Source organism: Lactuca virosa, chromosome 2, assembly GCF_052849685.1.
Source record: "Lactuca virosa cultivar CGN04683 chromosome 2, Lactuca_virosa_CGN04683_v6, whole genome shotgun sequence".
Classification (NCBI taxonomy): domain Eukaryota; kingdom Viridiplantae; phylum Streptophyta; class Magnoliopsida; order Asterales; family Asteraceae; genus Lactuca; species Lactuca virosa.
Window position 1 is genome coordinate 224,513,172 of NC_136427.1, and position 11,703 is coordinate 224,524,874.

At 35.5% G+C, this 11,703-nt stretch overlaps 2 protein-coding genes across 2 annotated transcripts; both read left to right on the forward strand.

Annotated features, from left to right (window-relative positions):
* Nucleotides 1–3,295: 3,295 nt before the first annotated feature.
* On the forward strand, nt 3,296–4,776 carry LOC145158248 (uncharacterized). Its single transcript, XM_079077170.1, has 3 exons — nt 3,296–3,899; nt 3,973–4,359; nt 4,598–4,776. The coding sequence occupies exons 1-3, from the start codon at nt 3,296–3,298 to the stop codon at nt 4,774–4,776; spliced, it is 1,170 nt and encodes a 389-aa protein (XP_078933296.1).
* A 213-nt stretch (nt 4,777–4,989) lies between these two features.
* LOC145160297 (casein kinase II subunit alpha-2) lies at nt 4,990–7,589 on the forward strand. Its single transcript, XM_079079436.1, has 10 exons — nt 4,990–5,167; nt 5,805–5,934; nt 6,018–6,212; nt 6,303–6,460; nt 6,537–6,627; nt 6,699–6,764; nt 6,870–6,952; nt 7,045–7,108; nt 7,195–7,263; nt 7,372–7,589. Exons 1-10 carry the CDS (start codon nt 5,082–5,084, stop codon nt 7,429–7,431), a joined length of 1,002 nt encoding a protein of 333 aa, XP_078935562.1. The 5' UTR covers nt 4,990–5,081; the 3' UTR covers nt 7,432–7,589.
* Nucleotides 7,590–11,703: the final 4,114 nt, after the last annotated feature.

The following is an 11,703-nucleotide window of genomic DNA, read 5'->3' on the forward strand; positions in this document are numbered from 1 at the left end:
AAGCAATCTCCAAAAATAGATGTTGAATTCTCATACTTTGGTGCACCTGAACCAACAAGAAAAGAACAATTGTACATTGATATTGTTGGTGATCTTCGTGAAGTAGCTCATGTATCGGTCCAAGTTCTCAGGTTTCTCAGACAACCAACAAACAACAAAATTCCTGCTTCATAACCTTCATTGTCTGACTTTTTGTTGTTTGTTTTTTCCAAACTGGTTTTTCTTAGTCCGATCTGATCCAATTCAACATATTTTCAATTCCTGTTTGAATTCGATCCAATTTCTGACTCAATCCGATTTTGACTTCATTGACCCAAACCGAACCAAAACCGATCCGGTTTCTTGAAAAACCCGTATTGTACACCTATACAATCAACTAATTTTTAACATTATGTTTTTTCTAAAGCTCAATCTAACAATATAACCCGTTGGTTCGGTCTCAATCTTTATAGATGAGGTTAATGGGTCGGGTTGGTTCGGATAATAAAATATTAGGATATTTTATTTTAATGAAAATTGAATTTAAAGAAAATCTAAAATCCCCTCATGTGAATGTGATGTGGCCACTAAGAGGGTGTTTGTTTTTTCTCTGCAGATCTGCGGGAGGTCTTCTGTCTGCGCGGCGCAGACCACGCGCAGACTTATAGGTTTGAAGTGCGTTTGTTTTTCTGAAGTGCGCAGACATAAAAACGTCTGCGCGAGGTCTTGACCACACAGATATGGGCCAACCTCTTCTAAAGTCTGCCAAGTTCCTTTGACCTAAAAAAACACGCGTTTCTTTTTGTTTCCGCCTCCATTCGTCCAAACCTCTCGTCTTCGTACACAGATAGCTCGACAACTCCATCTTCACTCCAGCAACCTTCGTCGACCGACCATCACCTCCGATCTGTCGCCGCACCGCCCGTCGCTACCCTCCTCTCCGGTCGCATCTCCGGTCATCGCCTCCGAACAGCAAGCTTCACTTCTCGATTGCAGCGAACAGGTATGTCGTCGCCTCCTGTCTCTTTCAATTCAATTTCAATTCAACTTCTTGTTTGATTTGTTAAGCGGATTTATCGTGAAGGGTGCGTGTGTTTTTCCTTGCACACTCCAGTATAGTTTTGTCAGCAGTGATAATGTATGCAGCAATGGATGCTGTTTCAATAATCAAATCACATCTACGAGAATCTTTATAAAATCATACTATATCTATATAAAATCAGTTGAAAAGTTAAAATTTTGGAGCATACCAGCAGATATAATGAGTGCTTGAGCAGTATAATTTAGGTTTGCTTTTGCCCAGGGGATTGTACGCACAACAATTAACTGAAAATTACAAATGTTTCAGTGGCTATAAATATAATAACATAACTTCATCAAATTCAAAGCTAAATCTGATGTTCCCTTTGTTGCAATTTATCTGATAGAAAGGATTTTAAAATGCAAAGGTTTAAGTGAAAGCATAAAAATATCAAGCTTTTTCTTGATGAAAATTCTTATTTGCTGAATATGATAGTGTATATGTTTATGATTGTTGATTTGTGGATCCTGAAAATTTGCCTAGAATGTGTTGAAATCAAGCTTTTTCTTGAAATAATGCTGTGAAATAATGATGTTAGTTGTTGAAATCAAGTTTTGTCTTGATGAAAATTCTTATTTGTTGAAATTGTTGTTTGATTGTTTTTTTTTTTTTTGCTAAAATTGCTGTTAGATTGTGCTGAATATGCTAAAAATTGTTTCAAATTGTTGAAATAAGAGGCTAAATTTTTTTTTTTGTTGAAATAGGAGGTTGAAAATACTTATTATTGTTTCAAATTGTTGTTGAATGTGCTAAAAGTTGTTGTTGAAAATCGTTAGTTGTTGATTGTTTATTGTGAATGCTATATTGGTTATTAGAAATGGGAGAGATAAACATCAATGGACCAATGAGCAATTAAAATGCTTAGTGGATACTTGTATTGAAGAAGTAGAGAGTGTTGGTAGAAAAGGATTGAGTTTGCAGAAAGATTCATGGATAAGGCTTGGAAGAGTTCTTAAGGAAAAATTTGGCATTGACTTGAGTCAAAAACAAATGAAAAATGCATATGACAATCTGAAAGCCAAATACACAAGATGGGTATATTTAAAAAACAAAACTGGTAATATATACAATTCCCAAACAAACACTTTTAACTTAACAGCCGAGGAGTGGGATGATTTTAAGAAGGTACAATCTCAAACAAACACTTTTAAACATTTACGTTTGAAGTTGCCAAATATTCTTACACTATTTTTTTGTTATATTTGGGTTTAGGGGCATCCGAAGGCTGCTTCGTTGAAAACAATGCCACTGCCTTTTCCAGATCTTTGTGCTCGTCTTTTTGATGGAAATAGTGCCACCGGTAATTTTAGGAGTTACTCAACCCAATCATCTTCAGTAGCTGGAGCATCCTCTTGTCGTCTTCCACCACTTCAGATTACCGCCACCCCTTTTCTTGCATTAGATGATGATGGTGATGACACTTCTCATCATGCTAGTGAGACTTTTCATGAGCCACCACCTTCTGCTGCTTCACCATCTGATGCTTCACCTTCTGCTGCTTCACCATCCGGTTACCCCAACAAAAGGGCTAAACCCTCAACTCCTAAAGCTCCTAGTACCTCACCGTCTGCTTCTTCACCTGATGGAACTTCTATTACTGCTGACGATTTAGCATTTGAAATGAAAAAAAGCTCTACAAAGTTTGACTAAAGGGTATACAATTCCTCAATGTTTCGAGAAATTAGAGGTGCTACAGTTAGGCCCTACAGATCCTTTACGCTTTGTTGCATATCATATTTTTAGAGGGACTATGAACATGAGAGAGATGTGGATGCATTTGCCCGATGTTCCCGAGATATTACGAGGATGGCTTGAGATGACTGGTACAAGTTTAGGAGTTTTGAAGGACGGAAAGATTGTCCGATGATTTTTATTGTGTTGAAACTATTTATTAGGTCCTTTTGCTTCTATTTGAACTATTTTGTTAAGTCTTTTTGCCTTTGTTGAAACTATTTTTTGTTATTTTGCTACTTGGAATATGTTTTATCTAATGTGTTTTTGCTACATGTAATATGTTTTATCTAATGTGTTTTTGCTACTTGAAATATGATTTATGTAACGTTTTTTTTGCTACTTGAAATATGATTAATGTAATGTTTTTTAAAGTTCTACTTTGTTGATTTTAGGTTCATAATGGATCACGATCAAAAGTTACTTCTCGTAATTCTTATGTACCTGTACATCCGTTATTTTTGGAAGAGGGGTGTGAAACGATTGCGGGATAATGATTCGGAAATGACGGGACATGAATACACATTGGAGTTATTACATCGTAATCGTTTACAATGTGTTGAAGTGTTACGCATGTCCCGCGACTCATTTGTACGACTATGTGCTCATTTTAGAGCACATTACTCATTAAAGGACAGCAAACATGTATCGGTTAAGGAAAAGATGGCTATGTTTTTGATGATGATCGGCCATAATCAACGTTACGTGATTATCAAGCGGAGATTTCAACACTCGAAGCAAACAATTCATAAATTTTTTTATGAAGTGTTGGAAAAAATGATGCTTTTCGCACAAGATGTTATAGTACCAACTTCTTTTAATCCGAATCCAAACATTCCAGGACATAATAGGAGGCTACGACGGGTTTTCAAAGGAGCGGTTGGTGCACTTGATGGCACTTTGATACATACTGTTGTCCCTGCTAAGAAACAAGACTTATATAGAAGTAGGGGAAATGGAGATTGCTACCAAAATGTATTGGCAATTTGTGACTTCAATATGATTTTTACATTTGTTGTGGCCGGGTGGGAAGGGGTAGCGCATGACTCTAGAATTTTATCAGAAGCAGTAGCTGATCCACAAGCTTCATTCCCGTTTCCACCACCAGGTAATTTTTTGTTTTTTTATAAATTTTTTTTATCTTAGTTTCAAAATTGATTAGTGTTTTGCATTTTTTACAGACAAATATTATCTTTGTGATGCCGTGTATGCACACACTCGAGGATTTATGGCTCCTTATTGTAATGTGAGGTATTGGCTTGGAGATTTTCGTAAAATACGTGCATTGACCAATAAAGAAAAATTTAACCATGGACATGCAAAACTTCGTAATGTCATTGAGCGTGCTTTTGGTGTTTTGAAAGCACGTTTCCCTATATTGAAGAGGATGGCACCATTCCCGTTTGTGACACAAAGAAACATTGCCATGACATGTTTCACGCTTCATAATTTTATAAGGAGAGAAGGACTGAGTGATGAGTATTTCGCACGATACGATGAACCCAATGTCTCGTTTCGAAATAACAATGTGACCTTTAATGATGATGAAGATGAGATTCCAACAAATGGTACTGCAGCAAACCGTGAATATATGACACGGTTACGAGATGAAATTGCTGATCAGTTGATGCACAATATAGATTGAATTGTTTTAAATGAAATTGTTATTGCAAAACCAAATTTTTACAATTGTGTGACTAATTTTAGTGCATGAATTTTATTTCCAATGTTATATGACTATTTTATTAACATTTTGGTGTTGAAAAATCTTTTTAAGTTTGTAAAATCATTTTATTTAAAATTCAGTTTATTTCAACAGCCTGCAGACGTTAAAAAAAGTTTGGTCCACCTCTTCTCTTCTGATGCAGAGGTTTGCAGATGTGATCTGCAGACGTTTTTGCTTCAGAAAAACAAACAGCACCGTTGAGAGAACATTTGTCGATGATGAATCAAATGGGCTTCCTTACTTCACTGGATTTGATTGAATGGTGCGATTTGGCGGTGGCAGGGGCAGCACATGTACAATGACTCCCCACGCTCTTTCTTCTTCATCTTAACCTTAACCTTAACCCACTCCTTCCTTTTCCTCTTCCTCTTCCTCTTCTTCTCCGTACGCTTTCTCCTCCCTTCCTCCCCGGTGGTCGCCGCTGTTGCCTACTTCGACCAGCCCTGCCTTCCCTTTTTCCCCAGCCCAGGAGCATCTGTCGACGACTTCTCCGCTTCATCCGTTCAACAGATCGTCGATCACTGCCTCTACGATACCATCAACCGCTCCAGACCTGTGAACAGCATGTCCAAATCTCGTGTCTACGCGGATGTCAACGTTGTTCGCCCTAGGGAATACTGGGATTACGAAGCACTTACTGTTCAGTGGGGGTAACCTAACTAAACCCTAGATTTTACTTTAATTGCTGTGATTTATCTCATGATTTGAATTAATAGACAAAATAATTTGATTCATGTGTAGCTACTTGGCTTAATTTGATATCGAATTCGTTTCAAATTGGGACTAGGGTTGAGATTTGCTTACAGTTACAACTTTGTTTTGCATTTTCTCAAAATCACACATGGATTAGTTTCTTTCAAAATGCATTTGCTACCGTTTTCCATATAGGCATACATGTTATTCGTTGAACATGGAGATGGACTCATTTGTTATAGGTGAACATGGTATCTTTCCCATGACTTCAATGGAGAATTCCTGATCATGTCTTGTATTGTTACATAATAAACAGCTTCACATATTTGGAATTGGAGGGCTTATGTACATTCAGGGACAGTGTCAGGGGTATAAATCAAATAGCCAAGTAACAAAGTTGAATAATGAAATGGGTAGTTCAATCATCAATGAGAACTACTTCTTGAACCCAAATACTGATACATCAACAAAGTGCCTGTTTGTTCCATTTGCTAAACTTTTGTAGACTAATTTCATACATATCACAGAAATTAGGGAATTTAGGTGATGATAGAAATTGAACTCAAATACTGATACTTTTATGTTGGTTTTCAGTGATCAGGATGACTATGAGGTTGTTCGAAAAGTCGGAAGGGGAAAATACAGTGAAGTGTTCGAGGGCATAAATGTCAACAGCAACGAGAAGTGTGTAATCAAGATTCTGAAACCCGTGAAAAAGAAGAAAGTAAGTTTTCTTTTCAATCTTCACACTCCCAAATGAAGTATTAAACTATTAACAAAGAAAGTGATAATCTTTATGTGCAACAGATAAAAAGGGAGATAAAAATACTTCAGAATCTTTGTGGAGGCCCAAATGTCATAAAACTCCTTGATATAGTGAGGGATCAACACTCAAAAACTCCAAGCTTGATATTTGAGTATGTCAACAGCACAGACTTCAAGGTTCTGTATCCAACATTAACAGACTATGATATTCGATATTACATTTATGAGCTTCTGAAGGTAACTTTATCTTTATCATGTGATTTGGTACCCAAGGGTAAAATGGTAAAAATTCTGAAGTTGGTACTAGTCTCTTATGTGGGATTGCAGGCATTGGATTATTGTCACTCACAAGGAATCATGCACAGAGATGTGAAGCCTCATAATGTGATGATTGATCATGAATTGAGAAAACTCAGATTGATTGATTGGGGGCTTGCAGAATTTTATCATCCTGGAAAAGAATACAATGTTCGTGTAGCTTCCAGGTATATAATTTATTTAATAATTTTACATTTTACATTTAATTATTTTGAAAATTTTTATTTTATGTTCATTACATAGATACTTTAAAGGGCCTGAGCTTCTGGTTGATCTGCAAGACTATGACTATTCGTTAGACATGTGGAGCCTCGGTTGCATGTTTGCTGGAATGGTATATTATACTGCTGACGTGGCATTTTTTTTAAAAATAAATCCAGCTCAACAATTTAACTTTTGATGCAGATATTTCGCAAGGAACCTTTCTTTTATGGGCATGACAATCAGGATCAGCTTGTCAAAATTGCTAGGGTAATGTTTTTTTTTTTTTTTTTTTTTTTTCTCTTTTAAATAAAAAAAAGTTAATGAAAGAATTTATTAGTAGTTTGATGATTTAAAATTTGTGAATATGTATAGGTGCTTGGGACTGATGAATTAAATGCATATTTGAACAAATATCAGTTAGAACTTGAACCTCAACTTGAAGCTCTTGTTGGAAGGTAATATTTAATCGTTACAAATTTTAAAATATATAATATTAAGATTTAATCGATATCTTATATACTAAAGTATTATCTTATTTTGTCATCAGGCATAGCAGGAAACCATGGTCAAAATTTATGAATGCAGATAATCAGCATTTAGTATCTCCAGAGGTAATTAATTTGATAATTTAATCTTATAAATTAATTATTGGTTACTAAAACTAAATATAATTTTTTTTTTATTTAAATTATTTCAGGCAATTGATTTTCTGGATAAACTCCTGCGCTATGATCATCAGGATAGGCTCACAGCAAAAGAAGCAATGGTAACGTTACTTTTATTTTTATTATATCAAGTGTTTATTTAAAAAACCTAATTTTATAAAATCAATGAGTAAATGTGACAAAGTATATATATTGTTTTATTGGAATAGGCGCACCCTTATTTCATGCAAGTGAGGGCTGCAGAAAACAGCAGGATGCGGACACAGTAAGTGTGTGTAGGTTGGGTTGAATCATGAATCAATGATTGTGTTTAAATGATTATTATTATTATTATTATTATTATGATTATGATCCTAAAAATAATAATACTGTTTTGGTTGTGTTGTTTTTTCACTAATTAATTTAAAACACATGACATGGTGATGAACTCAAGTCGTTTTTATGTATCTGTGTTTTGGCATTGTTCTTCTTATGGACATGTTGTGCTTATTTTGTTATTTTTTTTTCTTTTAGAAAATGAGGCATGAGGTTTTAATCATCAAAAACCCAAGTATTTTAAATGAATGGTTTTGATTCATGTAATCCTTATTTTGGAGCTTCTTTGTGCATTAACCTTGAAAATTGTTCATTTTGATATACTTTCTTTATGTTTATTTTACTTATGATAGATTTCCAATAAAGCTATATACGTAACAACTAAGAAAATTGGAATGGGTTTTAACCCGTTTAATCGGTACTGAAGCCTAAATGTCAACATGATATAATTTGTTCATTTATATCTGTGTAGTGCTATATAGGCTTTTTTGTTTATTTTTTTTATATAATTTTAAAGTGTTATATTTGTATTCTATTTTTTATAAACCCAATCACATAGTTATAGGTTTTGTAAGCAAGAAATTCAATGCACCTTTAATTTTGTCATGCATATTGTTGGAGCCAAAAATCATCACGTTATGCCAACATCAAAAATGAAACTCATTATCACAACATCCAAAGTGAGATTTTTTGTACTAGGAATGATCATAGTATAAATCCACGTACACAACTTGCTGACAAAAATACAACAACGAATAACAAGATCCACGAACTACCAATACTTGACCAAATTGTTCTGCTACATCTCAAGTAAAGAACAATTGATGCACATCCATAGTATGATTCTATACACATAATGTACTCTAGATCAATACCTTTATTGACGAAATTAGAATGGGTTGTAATTCGTTTAGTAAAACAAGAGTATTAATCTTTTTTGGAATAAATATAATTCCATTTAGTGCAGTCATTCCCCGCTCCCAAATAACCCTTATCAATATAAAAACTTCATAAATATCAAAATTCCAAACCTATTTCTATGTTTGATCTGAAGGCACAAATGGACGCAATAGTTGTGTCAAATCCAAGAATTGGGCACTCTCGTTCCCTTCACCAACCTTGGTTGGACCATCAACCTCCAAGTAAACATTTTTTTTGTTAATCTCAAGTAGATATAAGGCATGTTTGATTTGGGTTTGACTGGTCAGTTAGTCAACTTGGTCAACTTGTTTGATATCATCGTTTATGTAACGACCTGTAATTTTCATAAAACATTTAACATACATTTCTGGAAAATATTAGAGTATCTTACACATTTCATAAAACTAGAGTTCTAAAGTATTCGAAAACAATTTCAGAAAACATTACGGGTGTACCAATCCATATCCTAACCATAATTAAAGCAACAAGAAATAACGCATGAAACAAAAGTCCAGTCCATGTTATTGATGCCTATGTATCCACACTCTCTAGGGCTTGCTAACTGAACCTGAAATACATAAAAACAACATACACCAAACAACACGACCGAGGAGTTCTAAAATAACGTAACATACAGAAAAACAATATCTTATCTCGCATACTTCACATCTCTAACTAGTTACATAAGTGACTGTATTGATCCTCTTGAATGATCACGTATCTCTACTATTATCAGCACACAAGGAACCGGACTCTATCATCTACACAATTTACATGCAAACATCTAACAACAATCTTTCTCTGGATCCCTTGTGGGTCTCTTATCTTAGATTTCTCTTTCTCAATCTTATATTCTTATCTCTTAATTTTCAATATATATGCACATAATAACATAAAACAACAATTCATCAAATAATCTCAAGACTACACATAGAAATAGTAGATATATTTTGGGAAGCTACCGCTCGAGCTCTGGCTGATTGTACACACTGCTTCATCTAATTTTCTCCTTTGAAATTCTTGGTTTCTTTTGAAAAGTTTTTATGAAAATCCTCAGATCCTTAGTTTGAGTTTGGAATCCCAAGAGTGTTCATCCAAACCCATCAAACCAGGGCTCCGATACCAACTTGTAACATTCAAAATTTTCAACAAAAATTTTCATTTTTAATTTCATATAAAAACATTGTTCATAAAAACCATCACAAGAAAATCACAGTATTAAATACAAATCATCATCAAATTATCAGAGTGTCCTAAAATATTCGGTATCATAAACTGCAGACGAATGTGTACAACCAAGCATTCGTTTTCCCGCCATCCTCAGAAGTACCTGAAACACATTTAATCAACAACTGTAAGCACGAAGCTTAGTGAGTTCCCCAAAATACCACATACAATACAACACAAAATAAACAACTATGGATTATCAGTAACCCTGGAGACTACCGAAGTCTCCGTGGGCAAACAGCACGCCATGTGGGTTATCAGCAACCCTGGGGACTACCCGAAGTCTCAGCACATGTAAAGTAAACATATCACAATAATAACACATAGACCCAACTGGTCATCACATATATAATTCTATTCTACCACACAGGTAATAATAAGTGAGGAGACTCACCTCGCACAAATGACTGATAGAACTCACACCTGAACTGCCGGAACTGGACTTCGCCTAATAATTACACCAATTAACCCTATTAATAATTAAGGTAATTTTCATACTTCACTAATCCCAAGCCAAGTCTAATCCATAAATTGGGCAAAAGACCATTTTTCCTCTCCCAAGATCCAAGACCCTCACAAATTGCCAAAAAGGCACACTTGGTTAAAAGTTAACGAAAGTCAACGACGGCCGTACGTGCGGCGTACACATATCAACGAAAGTCAACGTCGGTTCGCAACTGGCTACGCCGGGCGTAGCCAGGATTACGCTCAACGTACGCGACCTTGATTCAAAATCCAATTTTTAATCTCTTAATTAGGGATGAGTAAAGGAACCGCGGAACCGGCCGGAACCCGATTGAACCGGTCGGGCCGGGACCGATACTATACAATTGTCAAATTTTGGAACCGGGAACCGGTAAGAACCGGTTATTGGAACCGGCCCAAAACCAGGAACCGACCCGGTAAAAAATCTTTGCTTCTGATCGATCATCCATCAAGCAAGTGCACATCATCGTTTGATCATCCTTCAATCAGAATAAGTGGACATCCTCTTTTTTGTTCATCAGGTATGTTATTTTTTGGTTCAAGCACGTACATCCTTGCATAAGAAGATGAACAACCACTAGCCTGTGTACCCTCAACAATGGCAGCAAGACAAACACAATTTTATTTGTAGCTGCAACATCTTCGGGTCGCATTATCATCAATGTTTCGTTTAGGGAAGCAATCGGGTTCTAATTTACAGCAATAACAATCAATTAAGGAGTCGTCTCTACGCTGGTATTGCATACTCTACGCTGCTTTACAGCAATAGCAATTCCAGTTTGATAAATAATCATACAAATACACAATCCTTATTTTAATAAATCAATAATAAAAAAATATAATGTTTACTTTATTCAATAACTTGTTTATATTTTGAAGTAACGTAGAGCATTATTTTTAGATTTTTAAACAATAGTAATTTACAGTTAATGAAAAAAAACATTTAAAGTTAATAACCATAAGCTAATTCTTACTTCTAGGAGACCTTCCAATTGTATTCAAATGTATAGAAGTACTAAATCGAAACCGAAACTGAAACATTTCTCAAAATACGTTGCTATTTCTCGAAGACGGGTTCCGAAATCGAAAAACCGGCAAAAACCGGATCCGGAACCGGAACCGGTAGAACCGCCGGGCCGGTTCGGTTCTTGATTTTGGTCGAAGTCGGTTCCCGGGTTCGGTCCGGGTCGGGCCGGTTCCGGCCGGTTCGGTTCCTTTGCTCATCCCTAGTCTTAATCATTAAGACATTTACTCCAACCTCATATCTGATCCTTAAAGGATGTCCTAATCCATAAAGTCTCTAACTTTATGTCTTTGCATGGCTAAAAAGAGCATAACCCCAAAACCATAACATTTCACTTCACCAAAATCTCCATAACTCATGCATGGAAGATAGTAACATTTTTATGACTCTATGCACCCTAAAATGTTTGAAAGGACAGAGCATATGCTATGGAGTGTTCCAGACTCACAAAGATCAAGGTTTTGGGACAATATGAACTTAAACCCAAGTCTAAACTAGATCTATCAAAACAAGCTTCAAGGTTTGAACTTTATACATTCAAAAGGTGAACAATGAGATGTAGATTCTG